General features: G+C 48.3%; 1 protein-coding gene and 1 pseudogene across 1 annotated transcript; both read right to left on the bottom strand.

Moving 5' to 3' along the window:
• Positions 1 to 3,633: 3,633 nt before the first annotated feature.
• LOC117023192 (granzyme H-like) lies at positions 3,634 to 12,393 on the bottom strand (annotated as a pseudogene).
• A 94-nt stretch (positions 12,394 to 12,487) lies between these two features.
• LOC117022813 (mast cell protease 1A-like) lies at positions 12,488 to 15,713 on the bottom strand. The gene is made up of 5 exons (XM_033106969.1): positions 15,509 to 15,713; positions 14,413 to 14,557; positions 13,641 to 13,776; positions 13,200 to 13,457; positions 12,488 to 12,795 (listed from the first exon to the last, which is right to left on the bottom strand). Exons 1-5 carry the CDS (start codon positions 15,696 to 15,698, stop codon positions 12,535 to 12,537), a joined length of 990 nt encoding a protein of 329 aa, XP_032962860.1. The 5' UTR covers positions 15,699 to 15,713; the 3' UTR covers positions 12,488 to 12,534.
• Between the last annotated feature and the right edge of the window lie 1,433 nt (positions 15,714 to 17,146).

Genomic DNA, 17,146 nt, shown 5'->3' on the forward strand with positions numbered 1-17,146 from the left:
GCCGTCAGCACAAAGTTCTCTCGCACAAGGACACCTCCGCACCTATTCTTCTTCCCGTTATCCACAAACTGAATGTAGGCCATGTAGGAACGGGAGTGGGACTTGGCCTCATGGCCCCCGATAATCTCCTCTGGTGGAAAGGCTGGAAGGTGGGTGACTGGGAGTCGCTGTGGTAGGAGGGAAGGCTTAGGGAGGCGACGACTGAGGTGTTCCCTGAAGACAATGGGGGAGGGTCTCTGGTTCTCTTGCTGCAGAATCACCTTTTCTGAACCTCAAGCCTCAGAATCCAGCTTGAGAAAGGGGGGACAGTGCCTGTTTCCCAGGTCATATGCAGACACATGTATGGAGGAGTAAGACCTATCCTGAAGATGGCGGAGCTGCAGGTAATGTGGACAGGACGCAGTGAGTCTCCCTGACCACTCCAAGCCTCTGGTAACATCCTGATTGGTGCTGTTTTCTAATGATTTACCCATGAGCTATGGTGTTGGATTTCTAAAATCTTCCTGTCTGAAGGCCTAACACATCCTAGGTTCTCAGTAGGCATGTTTTGATTGCATCAATGCCTGGCCTCCAATTAGCTTCTGGCTGAGGACTGGTGGGACAGTGCTGGTGGGATTCAAAGCCACAGGGAGGGTAGAGGGCAGTGCCAAAGACAGTGGAGCAGCCGAGGGCCTGGGAAAGCAAGGGGAGGAGGGGATGAAATAGGCTGCCCAGGCCGTGGGCAGAGGCAAGGCAACTGGGGAGCTTTGTGTGCAGTCATCTAGCCACTGCTGAGATCAGTCGCACCCTGGGCTCCTCTCCTGAGCAGGAGCAAGGTGGTGGAGGGCATGAGAACTTTAACTGGGTCTTAAGCCGGTCCGGGGACAACTCTCACTACAAGCGATTTGTCTGAGGTGCCCTTTCCTGGGTTGTAGTGAGGCATTCTAATTCCTTGTCTTTCATAGCTTTACATCCTTTGCCAAATGCCTTTTATGAACAACCTCCTTTCCCCGTGATAAGAGAGAGGCTCAGACCTTGTAGTGGAACCCTTCTTCCCAGCCATCCTTGTTGCATATCTATCCAGCATGGGACATGTTGGTCTGGGTTTGGGAAGGAAAGAAACTGGGCTTTTAGAAAGTTTCTGGGCTCAAATGCAGACAAGCCCTGCCTGTGGGACCAAAGGGTCAGGAGTACGAGGGGTTTTATGAGATGGGCTGAGGCCTCAGGAATGGGATGTTCACTCACCTGTCCTGACCTCAGTGGGCAGAAGAAAGGCCAACAAGAGCAGGAGTGGATGCATCTTCCCTGAAGGTCTGCTCAGGTCAGAGCTGCTCCCTCAGACACAAGCCAGGAAGGAACAAAGGAAGTATGGCTCAGCGACTCACAACCTCCTCAACACTTGCTCCTTAGTTTTGCTGGGTGTCACCATAGAAGGTGGTTTGTCACAGTTCTCTGGTTTGGTTAGGTGAGAATGGCACTGTCACCACATTTGTACTCAGACTGCTAAGCACAGGGCAAAAGCAGAAAGAAGGAAAAAGAAAGTGAAGGCCATGGCTACTGCCATCAGAAGGCTGGAACCCCAGAAGTCCCTTAGTGATTAAATCAAGAATGTTTCTATTTCATGGCCCTGGGTGTTTTCCCTTCTGATGAAATCATGAATAATTACTTAGCAAGCTGTGTTTCGTGGTACGAGTGACATGGCCCTGTCCTTCAGAAGCTGACGGTCGCTGGAGTAGACTGAGAATCTGTGGGTAGTTGGGGTGCTGAGGGATATGGCGGAGGGTCTGCTTGGTGGTGGGAGACGGAGGCTGGACTGGCCTGAGGCCCAGGTAGCCCTGGACACACCCCAGTACGCCCAACGGTCACCCCATTTCCTATCTTACCACCACTCCAGCCCATATTTTTCGAATATTTAGAATCCCTAATCTAAATATAAATATTGTGTGACACAGAGAGCTAGAACTTCACGTACCCACACTTTTGAACACAAGTCCTGGACATGATACTCACTGGATGGAAACAAGTCATCATGGGGTCTGTTGGAGCTGAGTGGCCTGATTGGTTTATGCTGCGGTTATTTAGCACCTTGGGCTGAGGAGGGGACTGTCCCACTCAAATCCTAGAGCCTCTGTGTGGGCAATTTCCCCTCAAGGAATGCTGGTTACTGTTGCCAGGCGATGGAGAAATGGATGTCGACTATCCCAATAGTTACTCTCCACTAAGTTTTCTCTGTCCAGTGTCCAGAGAACATTGTCTCTGCTGTCTTTGGGCCTAGCACTTATATATGTTGCAAACAGATTATCCCAATGCTGTCATCAGTGTGACAGAAGAAGAAAGAGAAGTGGAAAGGAAGGCATGATGAGTTCCAAACAGCCTAACCCCAGTTCTGTTCAAGGAATGACATCTCGTGAACACATCGAGAAAGAGGGGAAGTAAACATGCTTAAGCATCAGTGATGATCTCTGGGTGGTGGGGGTCTCGGTAGTTTTCATTTTCTCGTTTATGTCTTTAACTCTCTTTCTATGACGAATAGTTATTACTTATATCCCCAAAATACATTTTCCCCGAGTCAAAGCATACTCATCAGTGGCCAACATTCAGTGAACCACTCTTTCAGTCCAGCCTACTCCAACGTGGATGTTTAAAATGATATTACCTTTCTGAATTCAATCTTGTAAAAGGTTTAGAGATTGTGGAAAAATAGAAGAAAAAAACTCCCTCAATAAGTTTTACGCTATAGGACACTGTTGAAACAATAGAAAAATACTCTTGAAAGTAGTACTTTTCATTATAGTGAGTTTCCTTTGGAGACACACACACACACGAACAACGGGAGGTGGGGAGAGCCTGGCCTAGACCAAGATGGAAGAGCACCTTCGAGGCCATTTCGGGCTACAGGAGGATGGGCTGCCAGGACACCATAGGTTGCACTGAGCCCTGTGCACAAGACAGGGCTGTGACAGGCACTGAGCTGGGCCTGGGAGTACTGAAGGGCCCTCCTGAAACTTCTCAGGCTTCCAACTGCTCTGATCTGGGGAAGGAGTGTTTCGTGGGGTGAAATTACAGCTTTCCCAAAGCTTCCTACCCATTTCTGATCTGGTGGGAGTAATGGCCCCCTACCCAGAGTGTCTTAGCTCATCCTTCTTTCAATTTCTGAATTCTTTTATGTTGTGTATTGGCCCTCGGTTCTGCCACTGGGGTAGGGCTGTGGGTGTGGAATGAAGTAGGAGAGGAACATGGATGCCATAGGAGGGTTGTCAGGAAGAGGGTCACTTTTTCCTGGGGAGTCTCTCCTTTTTCCTGATGGAGCTTACATTCAGCGTGGCAGGGGGAGCTGGCACTGGGAAGGTGTATTTGGGAGGAGTTTGTTATCGATGCAGCATGATTTTTTATTGTTGAGGAGGAAGGTGAGTTACACTGCAGGGGGAAGCTGTAACAGACCAGATGTGAACAGGTGGTGGCTGGACACAACAGGAGGTAACTAATAAAGGTTCAGTGAATAAAGGAGGAATCAATGATTTTCAGTCTAGAGATGGGAGTCTATTAAGTGTCTGGCAGAGTCCCCTCCCCCTACTGCAGTATTGGCCTGTGCCCCAGAGAAGATGGATGGATCAGTTCCGGGTGCCTCAGTCTGGTCTCCGCAGTTGAAGCGTTTCATTGTTTTTTATCCAGGGCAGGAAGTATTTGATCCTGGTGTAGATAGTGGAGGTTTTCCAGTCGTTTCCAAGCAGAGACAATGCCCTGGGCCTTCTGTCCACATACGAGGGGGCCCCCGGAGTCCCCCTGTGGGCAGAGGGATGGAGGACTTAGTTGGACTTCTCGTGGTGACCCTGCTTGTTGTATCAAGGGTGGGTGGTCTCTGTTAGGGGCTGTGTGGCAGTTCAGTGCCAGGACAGGCCTTGTTCCCACCCTAGGTCCCAGGGCCTGGGTTCCAGCCTGACTCTGATTGGTCCCCTTTCCTTTCTCCATAAAGCCTGTCCATAAGTGGCTGTGGGACACTCTCTCATACCTCCCCACCCCCGCCCCCAGGGAGCCGGCGCCACAATATCTGAGGACATAGGTGTACGCCTACTCCAGGAATTGCCACTGAGCCCGAGCTGCTGAGAAGCACAGGACACACTGCCCTGGGTCTCCTCAAAGCTCGCCTGTGCCCAGGGCTGGCATGGACATGATGGATCTTACCGTAAAAGAAGACTGAATCTTTGTCGGGTCCCCCACACATATCTGGATTTTCTTGTTGTAATATTCAAAGCGCGAAATACATTCTTCGTCTCTCTGGATTTCAAGGTCTACCTCATTCATTTCCAGGCGGTTGGTGTTCACACCCAGGCGCCCCCAGCCGGCCACACTGCACACCATCCCTGGCTTCACCTTATTTCTTCCCGGGCAGACGATGTTCCACGGCATCATTCAGTTTGGCTTTGTCCTCAGCTGAAGGCAGAGGACAGGAATTCTAATGTACCCGTGGTCCACAGACTGCAGGGACAGTCATGTGGTTGCCATCTTCACGGCCCTGGGACAAGTAAAGGGCCACACTGGGAAGAAGGACAGGACAGAGGTCATGTGGACACAAAACCCTGGGGTTAAAGTGTGCAAGATCCAGTGGAGCCCTACCTGCAGTAACATGATGTCGTTCGCATACGGGGGACTATTAAATTTGGGTGGGGTATGGGTGTTTTCACCGGGATATCCTGCTGGGTATTCTCTTTCCTGTAGTTGTGGGCTCCCAGGTGACTCTCATTGAGCTGCAGAGACCAGAGAGGGTGGTTAAGTCACAGGAGATATAGCCTAGGCTGTGAAGGAAAGAGGCCAGCTGGGGACAGGGCAGGACTGGAGTGGAGAGGAGTGACAGGGTCCTGGGCTGAGTAGGTCTGTCTCTGCTTCTTGGCAGCTCTTACTCAGTGCAGCCTGGAGCAGATTTCCTTGTGCTAGCTTGCCTGTCTCTGAGCCAAACCATGAAGGTCTCACATTTGCGCTGGGCTCCAGGCACAACCTCAACCTCCTTCCATGCCACCATGATGAGTCCCTTCTCTCCAACAGGCCACTGGCATTGACTGTCCCTGCTCCCCAAAACTTACCTGTCTTCGAAGAGCTGCTCTGTGTACTAGGGGGCTCAAGTCTGTAGCCCCCGAGATGATGGTTCCCTCCCAGGTTCTACAGAAGGGTGGGGGCCCAGGCGCAACTCCTCACCTTCCCAGGCAGTGAGCAGCTGTCAGCACAAAGTCCTCACGTACAAGGAAACCTCCACAGAACTTAGATTATTGTTAGATGTAACCTAACATATGCCATGTAGGGACGAGAATGGGGCTTGGCTTCATGGCCCCCGATGATTTCCCCTGAAAGAAAAAATCTACCGTGTGTGCTGTGCTCATGGAGTCAAGGGCTGAAGCAAGGGAGGCTGGGTCAAACGGGGCAGGTTTGGGAGGAGTGGGGTGGAGATGGTGAGGTCTGTAGCCGTCAGCAGTAACAAGAAGGGGTCCTGCGGGTGACTGGGGCAACAACAGTGGCCTGCCAAGTGACCCACAAGACTCAGATTGTCCCTCTGACAAAGAGAAGAACAGTCCTTATTACTCAATTGCAGCTGCAGACACGTATGTGGGCAGAGGATGTGTGTTCAGAACAAGCAGGGAAGGCCTGTACATCCTGGAAATCCTTTCCCTGACGTCCCCTGGGTCCTCTCTCCATTCTTGTTTCCCAGACTCACTGAGCTGCTGGGTTTGTAATACTCAGAACATTTTGACTGACAAATTACCAGAGAGTCTTGAGACTGAACCAGCCAATCACAAGTGTTAAGGGGACTAGGATGCCACCAACTTGGGGATCAACTGTGTCCTCTTCTTTCCTGGGCAGCATAGGAATGAGAAAGCTTGGAGAAGGAGGAGAAGTGGAGGGTAGATTTTAAGACATTGAGTTAGAATGTGAGAGGGCCAGCCCCTTTTCCAAGGTGCCCTTTCCTGGGGAATTAATTATTTGTCTTTCCCAGCTTCCAACCTTCTTCCAGATTTTGTGGAAGAGCCCACATTCCACATGAGAAGGGTGGGACCTGGAAGGACATGGTACCCACTGGCCTCCTGGAGAACAGCCTTCTGTCTGCATTCCTGTGGAGTGTTTATTCAGCATCAGATACGCTGGTCTTTGATTCAGGGCTAAACCTAGAGTTCAGAAAGTTCCTGGGGATGGAGCAGGGACAGAATGTGTAGCGTCTGAGCATGGCTGTGCCAGTGGGCTTTGGGGTTGGGAGTCTGTTGGTTGGGACAGTCACTAACCTGCCTCTGCCTTGGGGGACAGAAGAAGGGCCATCAGGAGCAGAAGTGGCTGCATCTTCTCGAGAAGGCGGCCCAGGTCAGAGCTCTGGTGCTGCCTGTTGGTCTTCTAACCCGAGGGCTCTCCCGTGTTGAGGCCTTTATCACGTCAGGCTCTATTTGCATGCCTGACACAGCTGTCTGGTGAATATTCAAGCCTGAGTGGAGTAAGAACTTATCAGTAACGACATAAGCACCTGTAGCTCTTGACTCAGTGCTGGCATACCAGCTGAAAACAGGAAACAGTGGCTACAAGGTGGGGTGGTGGTAGATGCTGTATTAGCCAGTAGGAGGTCCCAGAGCCCCCAGAAACCTGAGTCTCATGATGAGGCATGCAAGACTCCTCATTTCCTTGGTTTTTGTAGACCGTTTATTGAGGCCCCTTGTTTGAGTCTCAGGGGTATTGGTCATGAGATTTCCTGCATCTGGTGGAGACAAAACCATCAGTGGTCAGATAAAGATGGTGAGGCCACGGTTAGAGGGATGGATACAATGGTGTGGCGATAGTGCTGTGGAGGGCTTATTCCAGTTTCTACAGAACCGAGTGGTTTCAAACAACAATGACAACACAAATTATTCTTCTCACAAATCTGCATGTTGGTCAGGATGTAGTGTGGATCGCTCCCCTTTGCTCCCCTTCATGTCAGGGGAGGCTCGAGCCTGGAGCCTGGGATCAGCCGAGGGATGACTGACACATGCCCAGTGGTTGGTGCTGCTGCCCACTGGGCATGTCAGTTCCTCTCCGTGAGGGCCTCTCATATGGTCTCTGCGTAGGATTGGTCGGTCTGGCAACATGATGGTGGGTTTCTGCAGAGTGAGAATCTCTGAAAAAGCGACCGGGGTAGAAGATGTATTCTTTTTCTTACCTAGACTTTGATGTCGTGTGGTATCCATTGTACCACGTGCTACTGCTTGGGCAATCAAAAGCCCTGACCTAGGTTTAAAAAGGAAGGAGTGCTGCAGTCACGTAAGCAGAGCCTTGGGATGGGACATACACAGTGGCGGTCAGAGCAAAGCAGAGTCCGCCACTGCGCTTTAGGTGCATGTAGAGGTGGCCAGACGAGTCGAAACCACTAATCCCTGTAAGCCTGGATCACAGCCTTTGCAAAGGTCCGGTGCTCTGTCCGAACCATGTGTCCTGAGAATGGAAGAGGGTTAGCTCTCCCCAATGCTCTTCTCTTTAATGAATTACTGATACCATGTGAAGTGGGAATGGATGCCAGGAAGCCAAAGCAGTATTGTCAGACCACTGTCTAAAGAACTACTACATTTCTGACATCCTGGTACTATGCTAATATATACATTTAATGTGATTTCAATAAGAATAACTGCACTAGAAAATATAGTTTCTTCTCCTAGCCTTATACAAGTTCTAGACTCTTCTAAAATTCATGTGGAAAATAAGCATGCAAGAATAGCTAGGAAATTATGACAAAAAGAAAAAAGAATGTTAAGGGATAGTGTTAGCTTTATCACATATTAAAAAGATCCTATAAAACTTCTTTCCTGGAAATGGCATGATGCTGACTCATGAGTAAACAGAGGACCAATGAAACGGAATAGACAGTCCAGAAACATTTCCAAGTACGTAAGGACGTGTAGTTTATGATAAAGTGACATTTCAATTCATTGGAAAATAGACTTTCTAATGAGGGATATTACAACAACTAGATAGTGCTTTTTTGAGATATCAAGATGGAGTATATTTCACATAAACCACCAGAATAAACTCGAAATGGATAAGAGACTCAAATACACAAAATAATACTGTAAGGGCACTAGAAATAAACATGAGTAAATTTCTTTATAAATTCAGAAGGGGGAAAGCCTTTCTAGCAATAACTCTACAGAAACATAAAAGAATACATAGCTAAATAAATTTTAATATGTTAAAAATCATCTTTAAAAGTTTGAATGTCAAAAAGAAGTGTAAGCGAACTCAAAATACAGACAGCAAACTTGGAAATAAATCATTGCGATATGTATCACAATTAAAGAGGAAATCTGTCTTATATGGAAAGAACTCTGAAAATCCAGAAGAAAAATATGGAAAGATTGACAGAAGAATGGGCAAAGACCTGCACAGATCACAATAAGATGTATTTAAAAAATAATGACGAGAAAGTCGACTTACTCGTATTAAGAGAAATGGAAATAAATATGGAGAAATGGAAATGAAACTTCAACTGAGACACTCAGCTCTTTTCACAGGTGGCCAACAATTCAAAAGTTAAACAGCACACTTCCCGGGCAAGGTTGTTTCCTTTGGATTGGTTGCAGAGTATCTCTTTTGCATTTCTATAGTTTTACATGCATTCTACCCATGTCTTTATATGTAGGATGTGTCTCTTGCAAACAGCACAAAATTGGGTCTTGCATTGTTTTAGCCGACTGGCAACCTCTGCCTTTTAATTGGAGTGTTTAATCTGTTCACATTTAATGCGACTACCGAGAGGGTTGGGTTGAAGAATATCATATTGCCATTTGACTTCTGTCCGCATGATTTCTTCTTTCTTTTGTCCTTTTCCTCTCTTCTTTGGAGGTATCGCATTTTGTTTTGTTTTTTGTCCTGCAATTATGTTCTTGTACGTGGTCTGACAATTAAGTTTGAGAACTTGTTGCTAACTATTTTTGATATCAGAGAGATTATTCATTACATATTTGTACCAACTGGACAACACTTAATGAAGTTTACTAGTTGGAAGTGCTGCAAATGCTGTGTGAAAAAGTTAGATGACCTGAACTTTTCACCAACAATTCATGGCTCTTGCATCACGACAATGCACCAGCTCACACAGCACTGTCTGTGAGGGAGTTTTTAGCCCGTAAACAAATAACGGTATTGGAACACCCTCCTTACTCACCTGATCTGGCCCCCAATGACTTCTTTCTTTACCTGAAGATAAAGCAACTATTGAAAGGAAAACATTTTGATGAAGTCGTAGTGATAGTCATCAATGAGATACATAGCACTTTTTCTCGGAGGAGTTCGCAAACTTATTTGTCGGGCCTAGTATATTACTTCCGTGGTTACTCTAGGGTACAATATGCCTTCCTCACACATCACAGTCCACTTGGAATTACTGTTATTGCACTTCCTATGAGAACCTCGTAATGCTACGTTTCTGTTTATCCTCCCTCCCATCTATGTATTTCGTCTCATTTTAAACTTTAATTTCTCTTTTCCCCTTCTGCTTACAATCGAGATCATTTCCCTTCAGCCTGAACATCTTCTTCTAGTAATTCTTTCAGTGCACGTGTGATGGCAACAAATTCTCTTACCTGTGCTCCTTTGAACACATCCTTATTTTCATCTTCATTTTTAAGCAATATTTTCAGTGGATATAGAATTCCAGAACTAGATTGCTTATTTCTTTTTTTCTCTCAACTATTTGAAATATCACTTTACTGTCTTCTGACTTCCATTATTTCTGATGAGAAGCTCATTGTAAATCTTATTGTTGCTTCTCTAAAGTAGGTAACCTATATTTTCTTTGTGTCTACTTTCAACTTTTTCTCTTTATTGTTGTTTTTTTTTACCATTTTGACTATCACGGTATGTGTGTAGATGTGACTGTCTTTGTCCCATCTGAAGTTCACTGATTATCCTGAATCTGTGGATTAGAAATGGAGTCTAGCAAGAGGCCTGTGAAAAAAGGATTCCATTGCTGTACTCCTTTGATGGTAAAATATGTTTATTTTTCAAACTCAGTATTGTATAGAATACCAAGCCAGGAAATAAACCCTGTAGGACGTAAGATCACGTAGAGTGGAAATAAGGTAGAAGTAATGTGATGGGCAGGGAAGGCAGAGCCATCCCAACACATGTTACTGGGACAAGTTAGCAAGCTCTTGTGGTCCTTTGGCCTATTCCCCCTGATCAAGGTGCTTGCTTTCCAGTTTCTCTCCACAGCCATGGTGAAACCTGACTCTTCTTGTGGTCTGGAGGGAAGAAGGGGTGGTGGAAATTGGTCTTGGTGAGTAGAGACGTTACAGAGATATCTTGTTTCGTTTTATGTTTGAATATTCATGACAAAGATTTTTAAGCAAGGGAAAGATTGTTTCCTCCATGTTGGGGTGGCATGGGGTGGGAGGGGTGCTTCCACAGGCAAAGGAGATTGAAAGAATCAGCATGTTTAAGGTGCTTACCAGCCTCCATCTCAATGTGTCTATGGGCAGACTTCAGCTCACAAAGGAAAGTGTTTTGAATACTTGTCACAGAATGGCTGCCATAGGAGCGTAGAGGCTTTCTCTCCAGGGAGGTGTCTGAGCAGAAGCTTATCTTTTGTTCAGGGAGCCAGGAAGTTGTTGCAGGGCAGGTGTTAGAAAACACATAAGACTTGTTGCTGGGCTGGCTGAAAGGGGGCCTGGACTCAGTCCAGGCTCTGTCCTAACTCTGTGGTACTTTCAGTTGCTTGCCACTGCCTCCTGGGACATTGTGTCTCTCTCTCTCATTTCTCAAAAGAGGATGTCGTACAACCGGTCCTCAAGTTGTTTTAAACCACAGAAACATTTCCTCAAAGTAAATGTTGTATCTAAACCGTACGAGGTTAGGCAAACTTTTTAAAATACTAGTTTTGTTTTGCATTCTATGTTTTCCTTTGGCTTTTTCAGTCAAGGTGCCTGGCCCTTAGCAAGTCTTAGATGTGGGGTTTTTTTTCAGCTGCAAATCAGTAGCTGTGTGACAATACTGTTCTTCCCTAGTAAAAGTGCCGAAGGCCATGTGTTGCTGCATGCTTTGTGTGCAACAAGGTGTGAGAAGCCATATGGGCCTTTGAGGGTTAGGCCATCTCAGAGTATTTACCTCACTTGTCAGTAGAGAGCGTAGTGTTTCTTGTATTTGTGGCAGGAGGGAATTAGCCCAGAGCTGGAACTTATGCCTACCCCAGGGGTGGGTGGCCTCTGTTAGGGGCTGCCTGGGGGTCCAGGCCAGGGCAGGCCTTCTCACCTCCTTGTCGGAGGGCTCCAGCCTGGCTCTGACTGTTCTGTCCAGCTTGGCCCACGCCAAGCCTTTCTCTGCAATCCCAGGGAAACTCTGGTGATGACACTGCTGCGGGATGGACTGATCCTTCTTCCCCCCAAACCCCGGACCCACTCAGGGCAAAACAATAAGGACTATATTTGTGGACTGGGCTCTTCAAAGTCTCAGGCTGAAGCATGAAGATATGGCCTTTCCCATACTCCAGAGCTCCCCAAGTTCCTCTCCCCCAGGACTTGTCTAGGTAAACGTTAGAAACCTGACCTTGAAACCGGTCATCCTATTCTTTTGGTCCCCTACACAAATCTGGGTGTCCCTACAGTAATAGCAGGGCAAGCGGGATCTGCACTCTGGATCCTTCTGAATGGTCAGCTCCACTTCCTGTAGAGTGTTTGCTAAAGTGCCCATCGCGCCTTGTCACCAGCCGGCCACACTGCACTTCTGTCCTGGCCTCACGGAGTCCCTGCCCCTGGGAAGGTGGAGGGCCTTCATCGCTTTAGTCAGCTTGATATTTCTCTGATATCAATGGGGAAGAGGCTGATGGGGAAGAGGCTAGACAGCGAAGGTCAGCCGCAACCCCAGGGCCTGGACATGCGATGGGTCTGCACTGTTTTCCTTCCCCCGTGAGGAACTGGGACTCGTCAGGTGGCCAGGATGGGAAAGAAGGAAGGAAGAGGTCACAGTGAGAGGAGAAACAATCTGGACCCAGGAGAGCCATCGCAGGAGGAGGTTTCCTTACCTTCAGTAACATGATGTCATTGGAGAGGTTCTCGGGATTACAGTCTGGGTGGGGGATGGCTTTTGTCACCTGGAAGACCTGCTGGGTCTTCTCCTGTTGCTTGATGATGTGTGACATTGATTGAGCTGCACAGAGAGCAGAGTGGGAGTGTGGGGAGCACGGGGTCTCAGGACATACAGCCCATGAGTCTTGAAGGGTAGGTGACAGCTGAGGTGGGACAGGGCTGCAGTTAGGGGAAATCGAGGCAACAGGAGGTCTAGGAGCTGAGTGTCCTCTCTGCTTCTCAAGGACACTGAGGGTAGGGCTTCTGGGTGCTGTCCCTTGCCCTCAGGGAGTATCATGACATTACCTGACTTTGCATGTTTACCCTAATGCAGACTTTCGTCCTCCACCATTGCTGGATTCGGCCAGTGTGGTCCCTCTCTTCTCAACTTGCTACTTGTACTAACCTCTGACCCTCTGAGCCCCGTTTATCTGTTTCTCTAGGTAACTAATAAAGGTTTTGGTGAATAAAGGAGGAATCAATGACTTTCAGTCTAGAGATGGGAGTTTATTAAGTGTCTGACAGAGTCCCCTCCCCCTACTGCAGTATTGGCCTGTGCCCCAGAGGAGATGGATGGATGAATTCGGGCTGACTCAATCTGGTTTCCGCAGATGAAACGTTTCATTGTTCTTTTTATCCAGGGCAAAAAGTATTTTATCCTGGTGTAGACTCGTGGAGGTTTTCCAGTCGTTTTGCCAAAGGAGACAATGCCCTGGGCCTTCTTTCCACATACGAGGGGGCCCCCAGAGTCCCCCTGTGGGCAGAGGGATGGAGGACTTAGTTGGACTTTCTCCTGGTCCGACCCTCCTTGTTGTATGAAGGGTGGGTGTTCTCTGTTAGGGGCTGTGTGGCGGTTCAGTGCCAGGACAGGCCTTGTTCCCTCCCTAGGTCCCAGGGCCAGGGTTCCAGCCTGACTCTGAGGGTCCCCTTCTCCTTTCTCCATAAAGCCTGTCCATAAGTGGCTGTGGGACACTCTCTCATTGCCCCCACCCACCGCCCCAAGGAGCCAGCACCACAATATCTGAGGATATAGGTGTAGGCCTACTCCAGGAATTGCCACTGAGCCCGAGCTGCTGAGAAGCACAGGACACACTGCCCTGGGTCTCCTCAAAGCTCGCCTATGCCCAGGGCTGGGCATGGACAGTGATGGGATCTTACCTTAAAAGAAGACTGAATCTTCGTTGGGTCCCCCACACATATCTGGAATGCGTTGTTGTAATATTTGAGATGAGAAATACATGCTTTGTCTCTCTGGATTTCAAGTTCAACCTCATGCAGTTTCGCAGGGCCTGGGGTGTTCACACCCAGGAGCCCCCAGCCGGCCACACTGCACACCATCCCTGGCTTCACCTTATCTCCTCTCCCGGGCAGATGGATGATTCCCACAGCGTCATTCAGTTTGGCTTTGTCCTCCAGCTGAAGGCAGAGGACAGGAATTCTAATGTACCCGTGGTCCACAGACTGCAGGGACAGTCATGTGGTTGCCATCTTCACAGCCTGGGACAAGTAAAGGGGCCATACTGGGAAGAAGGACAGGACAGAGGTCATGTGGACACAAAACCTTGGGGTTAAAGTGTGCAAGATCCAGTGGAGCCCTACCTGCAGCAACATGATGTCGTTCGCACGCGTGGTTTTATTATATTTTGGGTGGGGTATGGGTGTTTTCACCGGGATGACCTGCTGGGTATTCTCCTTCACCTTGATGTTGTGGGCTCCCAAGGTGACAGTAGTTGAGCTGCAGAGACCAGAGAGGGTGGTTAAGTCACAGGAGATATAGCCTAGGGCTGTGAAGGAAAGAGGCCAGCTGGGGACAGGGCAGGACTGGAGTGGAGAGGAGTGACAGGGTCCCTGGGGCTGAGCATGTCTGTGCCTCTGCTTCTTGGCAGCTCGTGCTCAGTGTCAGTTCCTGGAGCAGGTTTCCTTGTGCTGAGCTTGCCTATCGCTAAGCCAAACCGTGAAGGTCTCACATTTGCACGCTGGGCTCCAGGGCACAACCTCAACCTCCTTCCCATGCCACCATTGATGAGTCCCTTCTCTCTTCAACAGGCCACTTGCATTGACCTGTCCCTCCCTCCCCAAAACTTACCTGTCTTCTGAACAGCTCCTCTGTGTCACTAGGTGGCTCAAGTCTGTAGCCCCCGAGATGAGGGTTCCCTTCCAGGTTTCTACAGAAGGGTGGGGGCCCAGGCGCAACTCCTCACCTTTTTAGACAGTGAGCTGCTGTCAGCATAAAGACCTCATGCAAAAGGAAATCCCCACAGTATTTATTCTTTGAAGATGTGATCTTAAGATATGCCATGTAGGGACGAGAATGAGGCAGGCCTCCCTTTAGGAGTCTGGTGGGGGGGGTAGACTGGCTGCTGCCACTCACCTTCCGCTGCAGTGAGCAGCTGTCAGAACAAAGTTCTCTCGCACAAGGACACCTCCACACATCTTCTTCCCCTTATTCACAAACTGAATGTAGGCCATGTAGGGGCGAGAGTGGGGCTTGGCCTCATGTCCCCCGATGATCTCCTCTGAAGGAAAAGTTTGTTGTGCTTCTGTGCACTCACTGAGTCCACCACGAAGACATTGACTTAACTCTGAACTGCTGGGGACTTGGGAGCCTGGGCTGGCCTCGAGCTCGGAGGGTTTCAAGTTTCTCCTCTCAAAAGGGAAGAGCAGCCGGTTTGTCTATGAGTTTTTCTCCACACTTAGTTGGAGGTGAGCATAACTATCTTTGGGACAGCAAAGTCCTAGAGACTCCTGAAAATTCATTTCTGGACATCCCTTGGTTTCAAGTAGTTTCTGATGTTCTGTGGTCCCGTGCAGTCCAGGACTATGCTGCTATCTAGTGGCCAGACTTAAGTTTAGGGATCTGGTTTTATGCCCATTAAGTGTTTATTGGGTGCATGAAGCCAACAATGGACCTCTTGAGGAGGTTTGGTAGGGGCAGTGCTGTGGGATGCTGGAAAGCAGAGAAGTTTGGGGTTGCCAAACTCAGTGGCCCATCCTTGAAATAGGGGAGCCGCTAATGGCCTGGGAAGAAAAGCCGAATTGGAGAAAGGGAATGAGACACCTTGGGACTGAGCTAAGGCAACAGGACTCTTCTGGGGACAGGGACCCCAGTAACTCTGGGGTGTGCTGAGCTCTGGGCTTCCCTCCTAAGCAGACACTGAGGAGAGCACCTGTCTCATCCCAGACATGGAAGCTGGTACTGCTCTCCAGTTTTCCATTCTCAGTCATGCACTTCTAGGAAAGTTCCCCTTTCCAGATGGTGAAGGTAGGGCCTGGGGAGGAAATAGAACCCACTGGATTTTCTTGAGAACAGCCTTCTGCCCTGCCTTTTATGCTGGTAGCTTATCCAGCATCATACTTGGGGGTCTGAGATGGGACAGGAGCGGGGGTTCAGAACATTCCTGGTGGATGTTTAGAGGGGCAAAAGTTCTGTGCCCTCTGTGGGAGTGAGAGTGGGCATTGTCACTCACCTGTCTGTACCCCGGGGGGCAGGAAAAAGGCCAGCAGAAGCAGGAGCAGGAATGGCCACATCTTCCCAGGAAAGCTGCCCAGATTGGATCGCTGGTGTTCCTCCGTGCTGTCTTTTAGCCCCCGGGAGAGGAAGGAGGTGCAGGTGGGCTCAGGGACCTGGAGTTCCCCTCTGGTTTTGTAGTGCTTCATTCTAGAAAGGTTTCTATGATAGCTTCCCCGCCCTCACACCTCCTGCCTGACGTTCTCTGGGTGGTTGTGTGAGAATTAGGCATAGACCACATCAGTACCCACAGCTGATGATTCAGAGCAGATAAATTTTCCAGCCCAGAGCAGGAACCCAAGGGTCTGAGGTGGGGACTGTAGGATGTGGTACTGACCAGTAGACGTGCTGGAGCCCAGAAACCTGAGTCCCCAGTGATAGAACCACCAATGCCTTATTTCCATGCTACCAATCCATCAAGATAATTTCTTTTAGAGATCTGTGTTTAGACCCTTCTCTGTTCTATGATGAAATGTGTTGGAGCTGTGTCTCTTTCCCTTACAGAGCTGGCCATCTGGTGGAGGAGACAGAAACATCAGTGACCAGAGTACTGAATGGGAAGGGCCATGGTTGAGGGATGCCCAAGACAGTAAGAGAGCATGGACATCGTCTACTAAACCGATAGAGCAACTCATTCATCATCACAGCTTCCTTCCTAGGGATTTTTAACATTTCCTGTTAATTTGCAAAAGCTCAGAGTGATAGAGTCCATCTCTCCTGTCAATATTTTTAACAAAAGTCCTGCACTTGATGTGTATTGGCCTAAAGTAAAGAATCACTGTGGCCCTACAAGTTGAATCCACTGATTGACGTAAGCCGACGTCATTCCTATTTTGGGCACGCTGGGGTTGGTCTCACTCAAGCCACTTGAACTAGGACTGAGAAAGGGCTGATTTCTCAAAGGAAGTTCAGATTCCTTTACCAATACCGTGTGAAGTGGGAAAGCATGCTGGGCAACCAAAGGCCAGTAATTGCCCTGTTAGTATTCTCTGTCCTCTGTCCAGAGAGCCACACTTCTGAAATAGCAGGCTTGGCACATAATAGGTTCACACTTGATAAACAAATTATGCTGATGACCTCACTATACTGTAATAGACCTTTGTTTCTAAACAGCCCAAGCTCAGTTCTGTTCAAAGAACAACTAAGTATCTCTGAGTGGTTAGATTCTGGTAATTTAAATTTCCATCTTTGCATTTTCTGTGCTTTACAATTTTTCCATGAGGAATATTATGTATCAAAATGCATAATTTCAGTGTAAATATTCTTCTTCTCATACCCTACTTTTTTGAACTTAGTAGTAGTACTTGCCTAGTACTAGACATTTTAAAAATAAAAATACCTCTCTGATTATAGTGGTAATATATGTTCATTAGGAAAATTTGGGAGAACGTCATCAAATTGGTGGCTGAGGTGAGCCTCTGATAAGCTCCCCTGGAATTTACAACAAATTTAAAAACTATAACTCCACAAAGGACTCCCTGCACAGCAGACAGGCAAGATGAAGAGTCTCAGGACTCAATTCACCTAAAGATGGGGAAACTGCGCGTGTGGGGGTGGAGGGAAGGGAGATGTGCGGAGATGGAGCCTCGGGGGCGCA

Source organism: Rhinolophus ferrumequinum, chromosome 6, assembly GCF_004115265.2.
Source record: "Rhinolophus ferrumequinum isolate MPI-CBG mRhiFer1 chromosome 6, mRhiFer1_v1.p, whole genome shotgun sequence".
NCBI lineage: Eukaryota > Metazoa > Chordata > Mammalia > Chiroptera > Rhinolophidae > Rhinolophus > Rhinolophus ferrumequinum.